The following is a 19,475-nucleotide window of genomic DNA, read 5'->3' as shown; positions in this document are numbered from 1 at the left end:
TCGAACCCTGAGCTTTAGTGCTATACCCTCTAAAGTTTACTTTTGTAAGATCGTGTTTTCTCTTGCATTCTATGTTTTGAAAACATAATAAGCACAATATTTTTAAAAGTTTTTAGAACAATAAAGTATATAAGTACATTGTTATGAATTTAGAAATAAATTATTCTTGGTAATTAGCCGTTCACCTTGTAATACTAATACCATTAACCATTTAGCGATAAAGAGAATTGTTAAGCCTTTTGGTGATTACTTTCTAACGAGAATCTTGATAAAAATTTTTATTAACAATCTTCAGAAGAGAACCGTTAACTAAGGTTGGTCTTTTCTTCTCTTGAGAAAATGCTGTCAGGCATCATAACTTTTAATAGTTTAACATTACAACAATTTTTATAACTGACTTGGAGTAAACTTTCGTTGTTAAATTGTACTTGTATTTCGATAAGGACGTGCTCTAAGGTTTGCATAAAGCCGATGGAATAATAGTTAACAATCTTTCTTATAAATACACCTTTATCAGAAACTGTGTATGATGTTATCAGTTTCTAATATTCATACCTCAATTTTAGGCTTACAATTGTATACAAAGAGTTTCTCTAGATTTTAGTCAAAAGGCATAAAAGCAAAAGAATTTACCAAAAACAACAAGAACTGAGAAAAGACTGTATTTTAGATAAGGTTGCCATTTTGTTTTGATTGAGTCTGTAAAATAATTAATAATTTAAGAAAGGTTATTGTTTCATGGATTAAGGTCAAGTTAGCCAACAAGTTAGGGGTGACGGGATGGAAGCTAGTTAGAAGTCTTTTTTTTTTTTTTTAATTCGCTGACCGCTTGTCGTACCAGTATTGGTTGATTGTTGGTTTTGAATTTCGCACAAAGCTACACGAAGGCTATCTGCGCTATTCGTCCCTAATTTAGCAGTGCAAGATTAGACGGAAGGTAACTAGTCATCATCACCTACCGTTAACTCTTGGGCTACTCTTTTACTGACGAGTAGTGGGATTGATGTTTACATTATAACGCCCCCACCGCTGAAAGGGCGAGCATGTTTAGTGCGAATGAGATTCGAACCTGCGACCCTCGGATTACGTTTCGAGTGCCTTAACCATTTAGCTGTGCCGGGCCTTCGTACCATTAAGTAACTGCAATAGGCCAGAGTCATCATCAGTACGTTGAATGAGAACAGTGTAGATAGCAGGCCAAGACTTGACATTCTGGTAAAGTAATCACGTCTTCCCAGAGCCTAAAACTGTAATAACAAACGTCCCCAATCTTCCTTTAACTACAGAAGACAAACAACAGCAGACTGAAGTGACGGCTTTGGACAGATTTTGTTGTTAAAAGTATGCTGCACGGACGGACGTCAGGGTAATCGTCTCCAACTTTCTCCCCCTAGTGTCAATAAAGAATTAATCTCAGTGCACTTTCTCGACAAATAACTGGCGGCAGCCATTCCATGTACATGCCCGAAAGGATCTTTTTGACTTCTTGATGATGCCACAAGAGATGTTATCGGGGAACACCAAGAGTACACTCTTAAAGAATTAATTATTGGAGAAGAAGCCTCCAGATGAGTACGAAAAATTATTTAAAGGAAACGAAAGCTAAGAACTGCCAATAGAACATCACATTCTACCGGAGGAAATATGCAGATCATAAAATAGATGTTATTCTATTGGCTTAGGCACCGTCTGGAGGTGGAACTTTTTAAGTATCTCATAAACGGTTAAACTTAATTTATACGAAATGGATTTATTACCTAGGGCCATAAAATTATAGATTCAACATGACGTTTATTTCAGTTATTGAAGACAGGCAGTTCGGAGAGAAACAAAGAAATGAAACACCAAAAATAATATTTTAAATTGCTTTAATTCACTAGTTTATTCATTTTACGTCTTGGCAAAAGCCAAGATAAATCAAACTTAAGTTTTATCATATTTAAAACCAATAACTTATATCTTTGCATTATTATACTAACGTAAGATGACTTTTGAAGTGAAAACAAGAGAGGAGTTGGAACTCAATTATTTTTAAGCATTTAACCATAGTCTTAATTGAAACAATTTGACTTGTACAACTGTATTCACAGGAAAAATACAATGTATTTATTTTTTATTGACTTATTTTCTTGTGTATTTGCTTCTTGATAAATGGCATATATTAAAATCAAGTAGATTTAATAAATATTTAAAATAAAAGTAAATATAACGCGATTTTTTGCACAAGTAACATTTTTAACAGTTCAAAAATTCCACTGTATTCAATGGTCTATCTGACCCCATAATAAAGCGTAGTTTGTTCTAATTCTCCTGAACACGATATTCAACTTTAGATATTATAAAAACTTGTGTATATATTTAATTCTGTCTCCCCATGGTACGCCCGTAAGTCTACGGATTTACAACACTAAAATCAAGGGTTCAATTCCCTTCGGTGGACTCAACAGATAGCCTAATGTTGCTTAATTAAACACAATCTTGTTTAATTCTAGACTATTTGTTTTTTAGAAAAGTTAATGCATTTCTTATTAGATCTGAGGTGTTTTAAAAATCTATCAGCATTAATGTTATTATAACATTAAAGCCATATTTTATTTCAGAACTTCTGTAGAGAACACATCTACTCTTTTGCTGAGAAAACTTTGATGAAACATTATTTGATTATTTAATCTACCTGGTATTTTTATTTCAGTCGAAGGTGCAATAAAAGATGTTTTAACTGGATCTGCCGTAGTTACTGAACACATTTATGTATAGTATACGTGATAAAGCTACTAGCGTCACTGATTTGGTTTGTTTTGGATTTCGCGCAAAGCTACACGAGGGCAATCTGCGCTAGCTGTCCTTAATTTAGCAGTGTAAAACTAGAAAGAAGGCAGCTAGTCACCACCACCCACCGCCAACTCTTGGGCTACTCTTTTACCAACGAATAGTGGGATTGACCGTCACATTATAACGTCCCCACAGCTGAAAAAGCGAGTATGTTTGGTGTGACGGGGATTCAAACCCGCGACCTTTAAATTACGAGTCGAGTGCTTTAACCACCTGTTCATGCCGAGCCTACCAGCATAATTAAGTATAAACGTGAAAATCAAGTAATGAAGGGTTTCAAATTTTATAAATGTTGATTGAAAATTCAACTTATCTGTATCTGTTGTTGCACAAAATGCCTACGGTGAGATAGCAGGATGAAAAACAGGAAGAAATGCAGTAAAAGTGAAAGTTATCACAAAGTTAAGGTTTTCATTTATACGTATTTGAAATTATGAAACATCACATTAGACTCTTTTTATAATTTTTTTCATCAACTCCGATAAATTTTGCAATTAAATTTAAGAAGAAAAATATTTGAACTAACAATATTTTAGATCTTGAGGCAACAGAGGTATGTTTGGCTTATGGCGACGGTAGAAGAAAGAATGTTTTATACGACAAGGAAGACTTATCAAGAAAGGGAACGTGAAGCGTTCTGACAACGTGCGGCTGACGTGATATTTCTTTAAACGACCTGGTTCACTAAACATTGGTTCTGTCAGTATATAAGATAAGTGATAAAAGAAAGAGTTGAAAAGAACTTGAAAACAGATAATTACTTTGTTCAAATCAAGATAACGCCACACGCATACATACAAGAGCTGGTGATAGAGTAATATATATATATATCTTGTGGTGAATAAAGATGGACACTTTCATAATTTAAATGGTCGGAGATAACACTTTCAATCCTGAGCAATTTTTAGGCTTATCAGAACTCAATATATCGTTTGCAGGTTTAGGGAATAACGTCGATTCCTGTACTTGGATTTTGAAAACCGAAGAAGAAAAACAAATCTAGTTTAGTACAGTAGAGAGTAGTTAAAAGGAATGATTATTTTTTGTTTAGAAAGTGGAATTTCGCTTTTGTCATTAAATTGGTCGAAGTAGAAGCGTTGCAATTTTATCCATGTTTTCTTTTCTTGTTTTTTTTAAATTTCATATGTATTTATTTTTAAGCATCACGGGTTTAGTGTCTTTTGTTTAAAACTCTTTGATTGTTTTCGTAGCAGCCATTTTTTTCCCATCTTTGTTTACATTTTTGTTGATCCTGTAGTTTGTATTCAATGGAGAAGCTACATGGTGGACTGTCAGCAAGTTGATCATTGCGGATACTGAAACGAAACATGGACTTTAAAGTATAAGCTCTCAAGTTTAGTGATGAGCTAATGGAGGCAGCCTTCTTTGAATGGTTTGGTTTGAAGCTACACAAGACGTATCTGCACTAGACGCCTCTAATTTTGATTGAAAGATAAGAGGAAAGACAGCTAGTCATCACCATCCACCGACAACTCTTGGGCTACTTTTTTATTTTCAAATAGTGGGATTGGCGATAACATTATAACGTCCCCACGACTGAAGAAATGAGCATGTTTGATGAAGGAATTCGATCCTACAACCTTACCACCTGAGCCGCCTTGTTTAAAATGAGTCATCGTGTGATAAAGTAACTTTCGGCATAAAAGCTAAACCGAGGGTGAAATATGTCTTGTTTTAGAAGTTACAAAGTTGAACGTAGCACAAAAGATTATGCTGACGGAAGAGGGGTAATGACTGATTATTACCTCGCTTTTTTTTCCCAACTATTCTGGAAAAAAAGTAAATATATGTATATTTATCATATATATATATGATAGTAGTTTAAAACCATTATCAAACCATTACTCTCTGGGCAAAATATACAAATTTTGAAATCCAAGCACGAGACCAAACAATCTGTTTCATGATTTTTAGTTGAATAAATCCTCGCACAACATCTTCATCCTATGATCCTGTGCGATGCTGTCATCTGACGTTGAGGGTGAACCAGCACAGCCGACATATAGTAATCATTCATATTCTATATAATTGGAGGGTGGAGAACCAGGAAACTTCTACAGCGGGAGGGCACGCGAAACTTTAATAATATATAGCCCAAGCGGTTTACAAGGAACCTAATTTATTTTCGCTAATGCTTCAATGAATCTATTGAGAGAGAACGAATTTTAAATGCGGGAGTGAATGATGGCGTAGATAGGTGAAATAGGTAGATTAGTGCAGATGTCTTATGTTAACTCTGTTTATTTCGTTTGAGATTATGTTCATTTACTATTTTGTGTGCGATCACAACGCAATCCTTTTTCAACAAAGGTCGATAATACTTATTGGCCAGGACAAAACGTCACACAGACTGCGTTGAACCAATGAAATAGTAGAAACACTAAACTTTCAGCTCCTCAACTTATACGTTTTTTTTTTTTCAGTGATTTTACGTATTATATTTTCCTGTGGGTTAGTATGCTAAATTCATAACACTTTAAGTATTAATGTAGTTCCGCATTATCTTGTTCAGTGGCTGAGTGTAAAAGGAAAACAGACTGGACCAGCATATTGAATAAGTTTTAGTTGCTCCAACTTATATTGACATTAGTTTTTAAGCCTAATGTTGGTACTTGGTTAATTCAGTATACGTCGAATCATTGGATGATTGGTTAAGATTATCAGGTTAATCACATAAATATCATACTATGTTGCCTTTTCTACTAATCCTATTGTGTGTTGCGCAGTTTGCCTGAGTCTACTTCGAGTAAATTGTTTTTTAATTAATGGCTTTAGAACTTGACACAATTTTGATAGCACTTTTCTATCCCAACTATAAGTTAAAAGTTATTTTTGAAATTTACTGTATTCTTTAAAGTGGAAGGTTTTAGTAATACCTGTTTTCGAAAATAATGGTTGATAAATAACATAATTTGGATTCAGGAATTGGGTATGCTAAGTAGCCAAAGTATTCTAAAGAGGCAGTTCAACGCTTAATGTTAGAAAAAGGCACGAAGAAAAGAGTTATTGGGGGAAGAGTTAGGGGACAAAGGTTGAGAAAGAAATGTTTGTGATTTCAGTAAATAATCCTATAGATTTTTTTTTTTTTACTATCAAAATTTTCGTTTTACTAAGAGTAGACAATGAAAGAAAAATAATATAAATTACTAGAACCTTAATTTCTGGGGTAGTTTCCCCAGCCATCCCATCTGGATTACTAATCATGTCAAAACCATACCAACAGAAGGAGGTAAGTTAAATATATATAGTTACATCAAAACTAGATAGATAAGTGTCTGGTTTGTTTGTTTTGAATTTCGCGCAAAGCTACACGAGGGCTATCCGCGCTAGTCGTCTCTAATTTAGCAGTGTAAGACTAGAGGGAAGGCAGCTAGTTATCACCACCCGCCGCCACTCTTGGGCTACTCTTTTACCAACGAATAGTGGGATTGCCCGTAACATTATAACGCCCCCACGGCTGAAAGGGCGAGCATGTTTGGTACGACAGGGATTCGAACCTGTGACCCTCAGATACTGGACGTAAATTCAGTTATAGATATTGAACAGCTGTTTATAATTTTTACATTTTTATTGCTCTTATACTCAGTTACTCTTTGGAGTTTGAACCATACCACGAATTGTCCAGATCTGTGACTTCTCAAAAGAGGTATGATTTTTTGTCAGACGAGCACCCATGTAATTTTGTAATTTTTCTGTAAAGACAGAAATTGTACTGTATATATACCCTTCATAAAATATACAAAAAAGCATAAGAAAACAGTCATAATGTTGTTTTTTATCAAATTGTAATGGGGTTAATACGGAGATCGTAAGGAATGTTTTTGTGATTTTTTTCTTAAAGAAGGGGACTGTTTACCATTCAAACATTATTAATACGAAAATTGTATGTAATGTTTTTAAAGAAGGAATTTTTTTACCATTCAAACATTATTAATACGTAGATTTTATGGAATTTTTTTTAAAGAAAGGGATTGCTTATCCATCAAACGTTATCAAAGATAACGGACCTATTTGTTTTTATAAGCATTTTAAAATGCATTATATTTCCATGAAAGCAGTGCATAAATAAAACTGTATATATGTATATACTGCTGATAGCGATAGGAAGTGAAAATGATTTTGCCTTCGAATGAAAACGTTCTTACACAAAACATGCAAATGTTTCTTTTGCCCAAAAGTAATTTTGTAGTTTGTAACATCAATATTCTTATAATTACGTGGGTGTCAAGTAATCAATCAGCAGTCAGAATTTTGTATCTCAAGACGGCTAGTATTAAAACGTTTATTAAAATAAAGTACAGAACAACGTTTCGACGGTTAGGATTTTGACGAATTTTCTTTTCTTGAACTGGTTTTTGAGTACTAGCAACAGCTTTTACGATTCTTTCTAAACTACTTAATTCCAGAAAAGATTATTTAAGCTTTTGACCTACAAGTTTTAAAGCATCTTTTAAATAAAACATTATTTTGATCATTTATAAGACATCTGTGAATTACTACCCACGTTTTATTGAATGTTTGCCTCCAGACAATGGGACTCAATCTTGAATTTATATTTGTTTCTAAGACAACTTGCTCACATTCAGTTGGCATCCCTGGTTCGTCTTATGCTACATTTTGTTCTGTGATTGGCTAATGTAACTGGTCATGAAAATGTATTCTACCGTTGCCAGTGGAAACGAGCAGTACATGTAAATCTAGACAATGTTCAAGTGGAGTAGAAGGCCTTTCATACTTAAGTACGTATGTGCTTGAAACATAAATATTGGTCTAATGAAAAACTATAAAATAATTAATGTTTCCATAATACTGGCTTTATATTACTCACAAGTTATAATATATAATTTGCAAATCTTCTCTAAAACTGAGGAACACGTCTAAAGATCAATATTTATTGCGTGAATTGTATATGTAATGATGATGAAAGTTTATAACCAGTATAATTTCTTTTAACAATCAATGCTTCAATTAATTATGCATTATTTCAAAATATCACGCTTACGACATTTTCGAAAAGCTATTATAAAGATGCTTATTCTGAAAATTCGGCAGTATTTCCCATATGTAGTATGCTGCCTATACACAAATTTAGGCTTAACTACTAGAAAAAGTCCGACATCATTCAGGTTCTTTGCTAATATTTTATGTGTTTTATTCTCTGATTATCCTTCCTACTCCCAAATTACTAACTGGAACATCATAATAACTTACATCGTACATTGATGTCTTATATAATATTTTCTTTTTTCTTATTTTAGGCTCAAATAGTTGTATCTCGTAGACGTTCTAAACTATAACGTTAGGCCTATTAACAACTAAAATGGATTTGATGGATTTCAGGGTAAGCAACAAACGTGACAGAATTCCGCGACGGTTTTAATAGTAATGAAGGCGCATGTACATGACAAGAGTATTTTTAATGGTTCATGTGACGACATTTTTGTTAACTGATTTAGATTATACGGCAATAAATAATATATCCATCCGAACTAAGTAATATTAACTAGACTTGATTCAAACTTTAATTAAGTGTTTGTACTACCAAAAACCCAATTTTTCGTAAATTTGCTTCCATAAATTTTCGAGTGAGCCTTTTATAATTACGCAACGTCTAATAATTATGTAACATTCTATTGGTGAACAGAAGAGCTTTAAGCTACGTAAACACATCTCTCTCTTACCTTCTCTTTGTGTAGCATTAAATACGGTGTATTTCGAAACCGTTAGAGCATATAGTTTATTCTTTCAGTGGCTGAAGAAACCAACACCTTAAACATGTATCAACCATAATATGCAAACTTGTTTATGTTTTTCGTTTTGCCTTTATCTTCTTTAATTGTACACGATCTAATAAATCACAACTTAGAATTTCAAAACTGTTTTCATGATCTCAGAATTCGATGAAAAATATGTTTTATCATGGGTATCTAAACCCAGTTTCTAGTGTTGTAAGTTCGCAGGAGAACTTAATAAACTATTTTAGGGTGGTAATTTTATCAAATGAAGGGTACAAAGTTATTAGCTAATTTACATGAAACTTAAATTGAGGCAAGTATATGAATATTTCTAACTTTGCTTTGAATCTCATGTTGAAGAATTTGTTGTCTATTAATTTTTAGTATTGTGTTTTAACTGGAAATCTCAGAAGAAAAAAAAAGACAATATAAAAGAATCCGAATATATTTCTAATTTAATAGCCATTCTGCTGTTATGTTTGACACGTGCAATCTATTGAGATTGATACAATTTGTCATCAGAAACAATTAATGACATTCAATCATGTGATATCCCATGTAATTCTTCATTTCCAGCTATTACCTCTTGATGGATTTATTTATCAGCAAGAAATTCTAATCAGAAAGAGCTTCAATATAATACACCTCATCGATTATCACTATTCATTATCTTTACATTTGTTTGAAATCCGTTACTAACTGTCTTGAAATTTACTAGTTAACAAGTGTGGTAAACATTGTTTAACCGCTGTTTAATTTAAGTTTTGTTGTTGTTCTTTATACCTTTTGAATTTTTGTGTTATTGCTTTTCATTTAAAAAAACAACAACTTCATATTCTTAACTCCGAAATACGTAGAATTAAAGTTAGTGTTTAAACATATTTTGGAGTAAGTTGATTGCAACAGCTTTGAGAACCAAATCTAATAACCTGGTAAAATGGCAGACGAATTAACTTTAAAACTTACATAGCAAATAATTTGTTGTTGTTTTGAATTAAGCACAAAGCTACACAACGGGCTATCTGTGCTCTACCAACCACGAGTATCGAAACCCGGTTTTTAGCGTAGTAAGTCCGCAGACATACCGCTGAGCCACTGGGGGGCTGGTAAATAATTGGAATGAAAAGAAAAGGTTCGTCTAGTAATTTTTGCACCGAAAATATGTCCGGCAAAACTTTTTTTTGCATTGCTAAATTTAGAAGGTGGTTCCACCAGGTTGCTGGCTGTAGTGATGCAGATTAAATATTAGGGTTTTCAAAAAGAGCTAAGAGGACAATTGAACATCGTGGACGAAACTGGTGTGGCTCAAATAATAAAGTTAATAAGAGTTTGTGTAAACGTGCTTTGCTGTTTCGGATATGCGTAATATTAAGATAAAATAAATAAATTTCATCCTCAAATTTCTTACGAGTTTTGAAACTGCAAACATTTGATTTCATTACGAGTGATACTAATGCCAGAATAACGAGTATTCTATGAAAAATAACCTTAGAATATTTTCTGAGTCTAGAATTTTTTTCATTTCTAATGGTTAACCAATGATATAAGAAAATGTATTGGTATATATTTTAACTTTTAAGAAGTAATTATATTACAGTTTGAATCAGGCATTCTGTTTTATGACTCTTTCTCGCAAAGCAATTTAAAAAACTTATTAGCACATGTATCTCTTTAGTATGCCATTAGAATTACGTTTACTCACCATTTTATTCATTAAAAACTATTAATAATAATTTGTAATTCACTTTTCATTGTATTATTTCCATTTTAATTTCGATGTAGAAATTAATTATCATGAATATTTTTAAGTGTGCTTTAAATGTGCACAATTTGAAGTAATAAAAACCAACACCAGGTCTTTTATCGACTGAAAATAAAATCTTAAAGGTGATGAAATATTTAAAATAATAGAAAAAAATTCTAGCTGACCATTTACTAAGCTAAGAGGCTTTATGTGATGAATGAGTTTTATAAGTTAACTCAAGTGCTATGGGGTGTAACTGTCGCAAAGGAAGACTATAAAATAATGAATGCAAGATACTATAAACTGTGTAAAGAAAATACTATATAGAGAAAGAGGTCTTTCAACTAACACAAGTTTTCTTTCAACGTGGGTAGATTCATACAAAAATTGCTATTTACGCATATATTTGACTTTCTATGTGATGCTATCACTGATTGTAATATAAATATTTTGTTAAATATTCACAAAAGTTAATGACTTATTCTATACAGTTTTAACTTGACATTTAACTGAAAGTTACCATAAAAATACTTCTTTCCTAGCCTTTTATCAGCCCTGTTTTATAGATATATCAAAATGAATAAAAAGTTAGTTTTATGAAGTTTAACTGAATGCATCACCTACCAGCTACTTGTTTTCTTGGATCTCCAACGTTCCTCGGGTCCTCGTATTGATGAGTGTGATCTTCTCTGTAACAATACTCTTTCTGAGGATCCAGTTCTTCGTTCTCGGAGGAGCTGTAGTCTTGCCATTCTTGTCGTCGTAGTCTGGATCCTTGTCTGTTTAAACGGCTATTCTTATCCATATTTCTCTAGAAAAGTCAACTGTAAACAGAAGAAACTCTAACACTTTATTTAGATTTAACTACAAAAAAACAAAGAAACAATGTGACTGAAATTTGCCTTTTTTTTATCCACCCACAAAGTTCAGATCTAAACAAAGTTGCGATTAAATGGTGAGAAGACAGATTTATGATAATTAAAGAAATAACATATTTCCTCCCACGATAAAAAATGTTGTCTTTGTAATAAAATTATTTAATTGGATTTAATGTGTTGCGATGACACACCTTATACAACGTATAGCAATATTGTGAAATAAAATCTTACAGCATCAAAAAGTTAAAAAAAATATTTGATTTCTAAAATTATTTTTGACTAATTAAATATAACTTAACCAATTACTCATTAAAAAGATAGAAACAAGTGACTCCAAATCACTTCATAACCTTCTCAAATTCATGAATAGTTTTCATACTCATACGTAATTGTTCCCATTTATAATCAGGTGAAGTTTATTTATAAGAAACTTCTGACCGCTTGTTTGCTTAAAGGGAGTTATTTTAATTTTCTGTAGTACAAATCAAAGTTTTGTTCGTGTTTTATTCTCAACCTGTTTCAGAGCGATGCGTTTACAAACCTTGAGCCATACCAGAGCTGGCTGTGTAAGGGTATTAGTTAAAAACCTTTGAAGCCCCAGTACTTTAGAAAATACCTTGCAGATTTCTTCCAATAAATACTGTCACTCAAACGTCACTCAGTAATTCCAATAACGTAACTGCAAACGCAACTTTCAATCACTGCATGTATTTGGTAAACCATCCTTGACTCAATATCTTCTTTTTTGCTCAAGTGAAAACTTCAATATAACCCCAGGATTCTGTTTCTGTTAAAGCTCACTGAAAAACCTAAAGTTTCGAAGGATATTAAGGATAACTGAAATAACCGTTTACTTCATGCTTGCTAGATGAAATGGAAATGTGTTACCATCAATATTGGACCAGCAGGCGTTTGTTACGGGTAATGATTGGTTCAAACAAAAAAAGTTCAAACCAAGTAATTTATATTAAACATTGTTACTCTTTGAGTCTATTTATTTAGGTTTTCCCATGCACACCCATGTAAGCCTGTATTTTTTAATGGAACAATATTCTACTAAAAAGGTTTTATGTGATTTCTTTGAGATAATAATAGTTTTAAACTATATTTAATAGAACTGTTTGTGTTGTGGAATTGGTACGCTTAATCTAGTCATTACTTTGGACCTACGTATAGTGAATCTGAACCACGTATAAAAAAAAGAATGAAAATGGTAAAAAATTCTATTTCTTTCGGCTTGATTGATGTGGGAAGAAAAATTTAGGCTTAGCTAGATACAAACTTATTTCAGGAACAGGAAGTGGAACAGTTCCCTCGAGAAATGGTACCAGTCGAATTTAAATGGATGAATCAGCTTTAGTTCACATCGTGTTCTCTTCATCTCTCGGGAAATTTTAGGTTGGATGGCGTAAAGTGTTGGGTTCTTGTCTTCTCAGTGAGATTACAATTCACAGACTGTCCGTCAACGTTCAGTTTTAAACTCAACTTTCAGTATCAGCAGGAAAAAAAGTAAAAAGACATCTCTTTCTAGTGGCAAGTTCACCCTCTTTCATAAGTGAAGAAGGTATCCCAAAATTTTGTTTGTAGCTTCAAAGAGAGGTGAGCACTACATAAATAACTCATTGTGTAATATTGTGCTCAATAACAAATACAAAAATCAAATAAAGATAAAATGTTTACAGACTGGTAATACTTTATTCCTACCAGTTGTATAATTGATTAATTTTGTGGGAGAGAAACTAATTTCTTAAACCTACCATAGTGAGATATAAAATAGAAGCACTTATTAATAACACTCAATGCAGCAATCAACCACTTCATGACACTGCTTATGGAACGTTTACACGCATGCGTTATCAAAAGAAAAATATCCAATAAAAATATCTAGAATCAGCACCAATGGGAAGAAGTTACAGAATGGAAATAAAAGAAGTAAAAATAAAAACAACAGAAGAGGGAAGAAGGTGAAGGGTAGAATCATTCCCTGTGACATTAAAGACATTGAATAGGGTACATTCTTATCAACAATCCCCGGGGGTGATATGAATGAAGGAACGCATGCTTTGCTTACATACACTAAATTATCATAAAAGTATTAAATATCAAGAGATGGAACTCGTTTTATCTGGTGTAGTGAAACGTATCGTTCACTGTTAGTACACAAAGTAGACAGACACCCAATTGCTTGAATGAGTACTAACTAGCCTGAATACATTTATTTAAAATATTTGATTACTTGAGATAAGAAACTACCTGAGTATACATCTCATAATGTAAATACATTTTCAATTGGTAGGTAATACAAATAGTTTCAGGGCTAGAATAAGGGTTCAGACACACAAATTCATCCTTTAAAAAGAACTAGTGCTTCATATGTTTGCAAGTACGTGAAATAAATATTTTTGTTTCCCGTTTAATTTTAACTTTACCATACGTGAATAGCAATGCTTATTCGTAAAACTAAAACATCTTATTGCTTAAATTATCGATTAAATATTATAACAGTCCCTACACCGGCTTTGAATTGTAGAGGTTAATTTGGTGAAATACGGGATATGATAAGTAAAATATAAAACCTTTTTCTGAACGCGTTAATAGCCTTACATTCTTTGAGACATGTTTACTTAAAAACGTTTTCTTCCTGGATAGTCTACTTTAGAAATCTCTTACATTCTTAGCATTGGTTTACTATTGAAATTACATTTCACGCATGTTAAAAAAACCAAACATAAGTTATGGATTGTTTTTTTCTTATATTGAGCTTTAAGAAAATACTTTCAAAGGTTTGCTGCAACCTTTATTGGTATTAAATCATTTATAACCCTCGAGAATATACTTTAGGGACTGCTATTTGAAAAGTTAAAAGTTTGTAAGAAGAATTTTACGTATTATAATATGTCTCGGACGATTTATTATGTTATGTGTGTTACGTATTACGACTTTGAATAACTGGAACGTTTAATTTTCATTTAGAAGTTAATTGAATTTCGATTTGATGTTCGCCAACAAGATTGATATACACAATTTTCTTTCTTAACATAAATATATTTTATCGACGGTCCAGGTCCACGAAGAGCAAATTAATTCTGAGTTGATACTGTTACATTTCTCTTAAGCTAGCTTAGTTGGCTTCATGCCGCTTACAGGCTGATTTTTTTACCCGACGAAGATATTTAAAGTCCTCGTAGAATTACAAACGTTTGAAGTTAAACGGTTTGTAACTTTCGAAATATATACCGTTTCTGGTCAAATTCTAAAGTTTTCTGATTCATAAGCGTTAATCACATTTATAGCTTCCGAAATTTATAGTATACTGACTGTACCGACCGAACAATATGTATTCTGTTCTCTCAGCGGCGCGTCAGTTTATATACTTTAAGGCGAGATTCTCGAATGTTCAACAATGTTTGAAGACACGCTAGTATTTTCGTAAACCACATATTGCTGATTCTTGCTCTCGAGAATCTTCTACATATTTAGAGAACAGGCCGGACTTGCGCAATACACATCCAACAGTATACGTCACATACTTCAAACTGAAACAAACGTGGGTATTAAATTAAATGTATAACAGTAAATCCGTTACAATAAGTATTCCTTACTTTAGCTAATTTTTGTTCTTGCTTTAATCCAAATGGAACAAAAGACTGTTATTTTGAAATCTGCAGCATGCAATTGCCATTAATGTTTGAATTCTGATATAAATATGAATAAAATTAAGTATAATTCTTATGGAATTCACATATTGGTTTTTTTCGTATTAACGTCTGAGTTTTCACATGGAGAAAAACGAAAAACTGTAAGAATATTCCGCATTAAAGCAACAGGATGAATTAGAAAATAGTTAACGTTTTCCAGTTGTAAGAGTTGTGCATACATATAACATGCGTCTACGAGACTCTGATAGTATTTCAAAAAGAAATGTTATGGTTGCGTGAATTTGACAATGTCACATTAAGTAAGAGTACTCAATTGTGAATAATAATAATTATACTTTACAAAATGTTGTTTTCATTCCATCTAAGTCCTACAGGAACAAATTCTCAATAACCATGGAATCGAGTTTATTCGGTTACTTTTATGACGATTAATATTCTTTTTTGATTCCTGGTTTTGTTTTTAAAATTTTAGTGCAAAACAATACTGGGGCTGGTTGATTTTTGTTTACTGGAGCAAAACAACTAGGTTGCTTATCTGCGCCAAACAACCAGTAAAAACTGTAAAAGTAAAATTGTCAATAAAATGTAAAAATAAATCTCGTTAAAAACTAAACAATGTAAAAAAATTCAAATAAACGATTTAAGTAGAATAAGAAAGTCAATGGCTCGTAAAAAATAAAAATGCAATCCATTTGTACTCCATCCAATGTCAGTTCAATCCCTTAGAAAAGGCGTGTCTAAAATGGTGCCGTTGTTTCGAGTCGTGACAACGGCATCACCGTAAACTCTGGACTGTTGTGACTTGAGTGTGACAAAGGTCACACATTGATGTATCAGTCCCAGATAAAAGAAAACAATGGATTGAAAACTGTAACTTAGCCAGGACAACTTCCTTCTTACGATCCTTACGGAAACAAAATGGTCATATACAAGGGCTATCTTCATGTGGCTTTCCTGATTGCAAACGAAAGGAAATAATTAACACCTACTGTCAACTCTTGGGCTACTCTTGTTTGATAGAATCGTGGAGATTGACTGTCTGTCCATGACACGAAAGTGTAGTGTGCGTTTTGGTACAAGGGTATATAAACCGTGTATTCTCTTGTATACAGTTCGGGCACACTAACCACTTGCCATGCCCAGCCGACTAATAGTCTATATGACAAGAGCTTTAAAGTCTGCTTCGGCGTCTTTGTTAATTAGTTTGAAAGCACGTTAAGATGCCGTTCAGTCTACAGACATTTGTTTACGTGTTGTCATCACATGCTTTATATCATAAAGTTGCAGAACCTTGTTGATAAACATTCTTCTAGCATACTCCCGATAAAGGATTTTGAAAAACAAAACTCATTACTTTAACTTCTGCACACTTCCCCAGGATTAGTAGTTGGAAGTACTATTTGTCACACAGTGGTAATGAATTAGAAACAGGCATGACAAAGTAACGCCTAAGTTACTCAGCCGTGTAAAATATAAACCTTTTACTCAAAGTGAAGTCACTTTCCATTGAAAATATTTTGGATTATGAAGAAAAGTTTATTGGTGTCGGAAGGTTATCTTAATCTAATAAAATTGAGTAAACATATTTCTGTATTTTTAGCAGAAAAAAATGTGTAATCGTCTAAGATTTTTAAGACCAGTTTCTCAAGATGTCTTGTCTTTTACAACATGCTTGAAACAAGGCTAGCACTAAACTATTTGGTTACTTTTGAATTTTGCGCAGATCTACACAAAGGCTATTTGCGCTAGTCGTCCCTAATTTAGCAGTGATGACTAGCTACCTTTCTTCTAGTCTTATATTGGGCTACTCTTTCACCATCGAATAGTGGGGTTGACTGTTACATTATAACATCCTCACGGTTTAAAGTGGAAGGATGTTTGGAGTGACGGAGATTTGAACTCGCGATCCTGAGATCACGAGTCGAGCGCCGTAACCACCTGGCTAACCGGAGCAGCACTAAACTGACAGATTGATTAAATAGCAGAGTTTTAACGAAACACATAAATTGTGATAAAAATAGTAAAGTTAGACGTTGACAGTTTTTAGCTTTCTGAATTTCGCACAAAGTTATTTGAAGGCTATCTGCTCTAGCCGTTTCTTATTTTGAAGAAGACACGCTTGAGGAAAGATAGCTAGTTTTGGTCACCCGCCACCATCTCTTGGGTTACTCTCTACCAATGAATAGTAGGACTGGCCCTTTACGTTATAACACCCTCGCAGCTAAAAAAACGAGCATGTTTGATGAGGGGAGATTCGATCCCGCGACCTGCGACAATAACAGAACACGAAAGCTTCTTTCACGTGAATTAATGTGCAATGACAAAAGTTGAGACGTAAATAAAAATGTTTGAACACTTGAAATCATTTGCACAGCGTGATATTGTTCTCGTTGTCCATAAATAGAGGTGTTGTCGAGATGATAGGCACGGCAAATTTAAACTCAAAAGCAAGACAGTCTCTCACCATTGTTAAAGCGGGGTGTGCTAATGAAATGGTTCTTACCCTTTCTACACGTACATTCCAAATGATTAGGTTATTTTAAAGTAAATAAGATAGTATACTACACGTAGTTAATAACCTTTTGTTTCCTTCTTTTCTTATAATTTTCTGAAATTGTAAATACATAAGAAATTATTAGGCCTAAGTCACAGGAGAAGAAACTCCAACGAGACGTTTTATTACCTTAACAATATCTTTATAAGTAGGTCCATTTTTTGTGTAATTTTTTCAACAGTTACACCAATGCTGAAGAAAATAAAATAATATCAGTGTGTATTTAGTTTGTGTGTTTTATTACAGTAAAGCTACATTAGGCTATCAGCTGAGTCCACCGACGGGAATCGAACCCCTGATTTTAGCGTTGGAAACCCCTAGACTTACCGCTGTACCAGCGGGGGGCGTCTATTTAGTGACAGGTATCTTCAGTAAACACGACACAGAAATAATTTTCCAGAAAACTGATGATATATTCCTTACATACATACATTCTTGACTGCAAAAATTACTCATTGTATTGAAACTATAAAGTACACAGTTTTGCGTCTTAAGTGTTTATTTCTCTAACCATACTGTTTACATTTAAGTATTTCTCCAAACTGCATATAAGACAGGTACGTATACTGTACCATCAACTTAATTTCCTGTTGTGACGTTGTTACTGATATAAGACAAAGTGTCTACGTTGTATTAAAATCCTTTCGTCCGCCACTGAAAGATGAAGTACATTAGTTTTCTTAATAATTAGTGTCACGTGACAATTCACCAGTTGATGTCTACGTAACGAGTCTCGTATCACTTCAAAATAATCAGCGCACCCATCAATACAAGCTGGATTTGCTAGAGTATTGGGTCTCTGTTCATTTTTTAATAAGACTTCTCTAATGATAAGCTGTCAAACTCTCTTCTTCATATGCTGTCTGCTATACTTTTGAAGGGTATTAAAATATAAACCAAACCTACAGAACAGTACAGAGGAAGCCAAAGACATAATTTACTGAAACGTTCTATTTCCTGGATGTGTGAAAGGTAAATGCTGTTGAAAATATAACAGCTCTTTCTAAGAGGAGGCAGTTTTATTCTGCATTCAAAGACACCTTTATTCCATAGCACCACACTCGAATGGTTGCTGTTGTTGAAAATATAATGGTTTCTGACAGGAGTTAGTTGTTGTCTGCGTTTCAAAAAGGTCCCTTTCTTCGAGCTCCGAAACGTACGTAATTTTGGGGCACGGCATAAAACTTGAATGAACAAGGGTAAATTCCAGTCATTTATAATTTGTGTAGCTTTCACACAGCAATATGACTCAAATATTAAACCATGTCTATGAAATTTGTTTATATATATATATATAAATAATGACACATTTTCAGGTACAACGTCATATACCATAGTTTGGTTTTGTTTGTTTGTTTTGAATTTCGCGCAAATCTACACGAGGGCTATTTGCGCTAGCCATCCCTAATTTAGCAGTGTAAGACAAGAGGGAAGGCAACTAGTCATCACCACCCACCGCCAACTCTTGTGCTACTCTTTTACCAACCAATAGTGGGATTGACCGTCACATTATATCGCCCCCACGGCTGAAAGGGCGAGGATGTTTGGTGCGACGGAGATTTGAACCCCCGACCCTCAGATTACGAGTCGAACGCCTTAAACCACCTGGCCGTGTCTGACCACTAAAGTATGTCATTATTTACTCGGACTAAGGGCAGTTTCTTTAGCTATGATTTTTTATTTTACCTTCTTCGAAGTAAACAGGCGTTTGCATAAACTGAGTGTTTTCGTAGCAAAAGAAACATTCAGTGTTAGACTGCCTTAGTCACCTGATCATGCCAGGCCTTATAATATGGTAGTATCACAATTATGAAATTTGAAGTGTCTTTAAATGGTGTGTTATTATTACTATTGGGTACAGGATATTTGTTTTTCACTAAACGAAGTTATTTTGCTATATTACGTTTCAATAAAACATGCATATTTGATATAGTAGTAATGTGATTGAACATCTCCGTTGATAACACGATGTGTTGCTTTCATTCAAACTCAAATCTGCATTAGTAACAACAATAAAGAAAACACGTAATGTTCATTTCACTAAGTTTTTTT

General features: G+C 33.4%; 1 protein-coding gene across 8 annotated transcripts in view; it reads right to left on the bottom strand.

The window, feature by feature from the left end:
* Positions 1-19,475, bottom strand: part of LOC143231058 (teneurin-a-like) — a 473,661-nt gene that overhangs the window by 103,932 nt on the left and 350,254 nt on the right. For all 8 annotated transcript variants that reach the window (XM_076465565.1, XM_076465567.1, XM_076465566.1 and 5 more), the window contains one exon: positions 10,957-11,156. In XM_076465565.1, the coding sequence (XP_076321680.1) occupies positions 10,957-11,137 (181 nt within the window). In that variant the 5' untranslated portion in view covers positions 11,138-11,156. The remainder of the gene's footprint in view (positions 1-10,956; positions 11,157-19,475) is intronic.

This window comes from Tachypleus tridentatus, chromosome 10 (genome assembly GCF_004210375.1).
Source record: "Tachypleus tridentatus isolate NWPU-2018 chromosome 10, ASM421037v1, whole genome shotgun sequence".
NCBI classification, from domain to species: Eukaryota; Metazoa; Arthropoda; class Merostomata; order Xiphosura; family Limulidae; genus Tachypleus; species Tachypleus tridentatus.
This window is presented reverse-complemented; position numbering and strand designations above follow the sequence as displayed.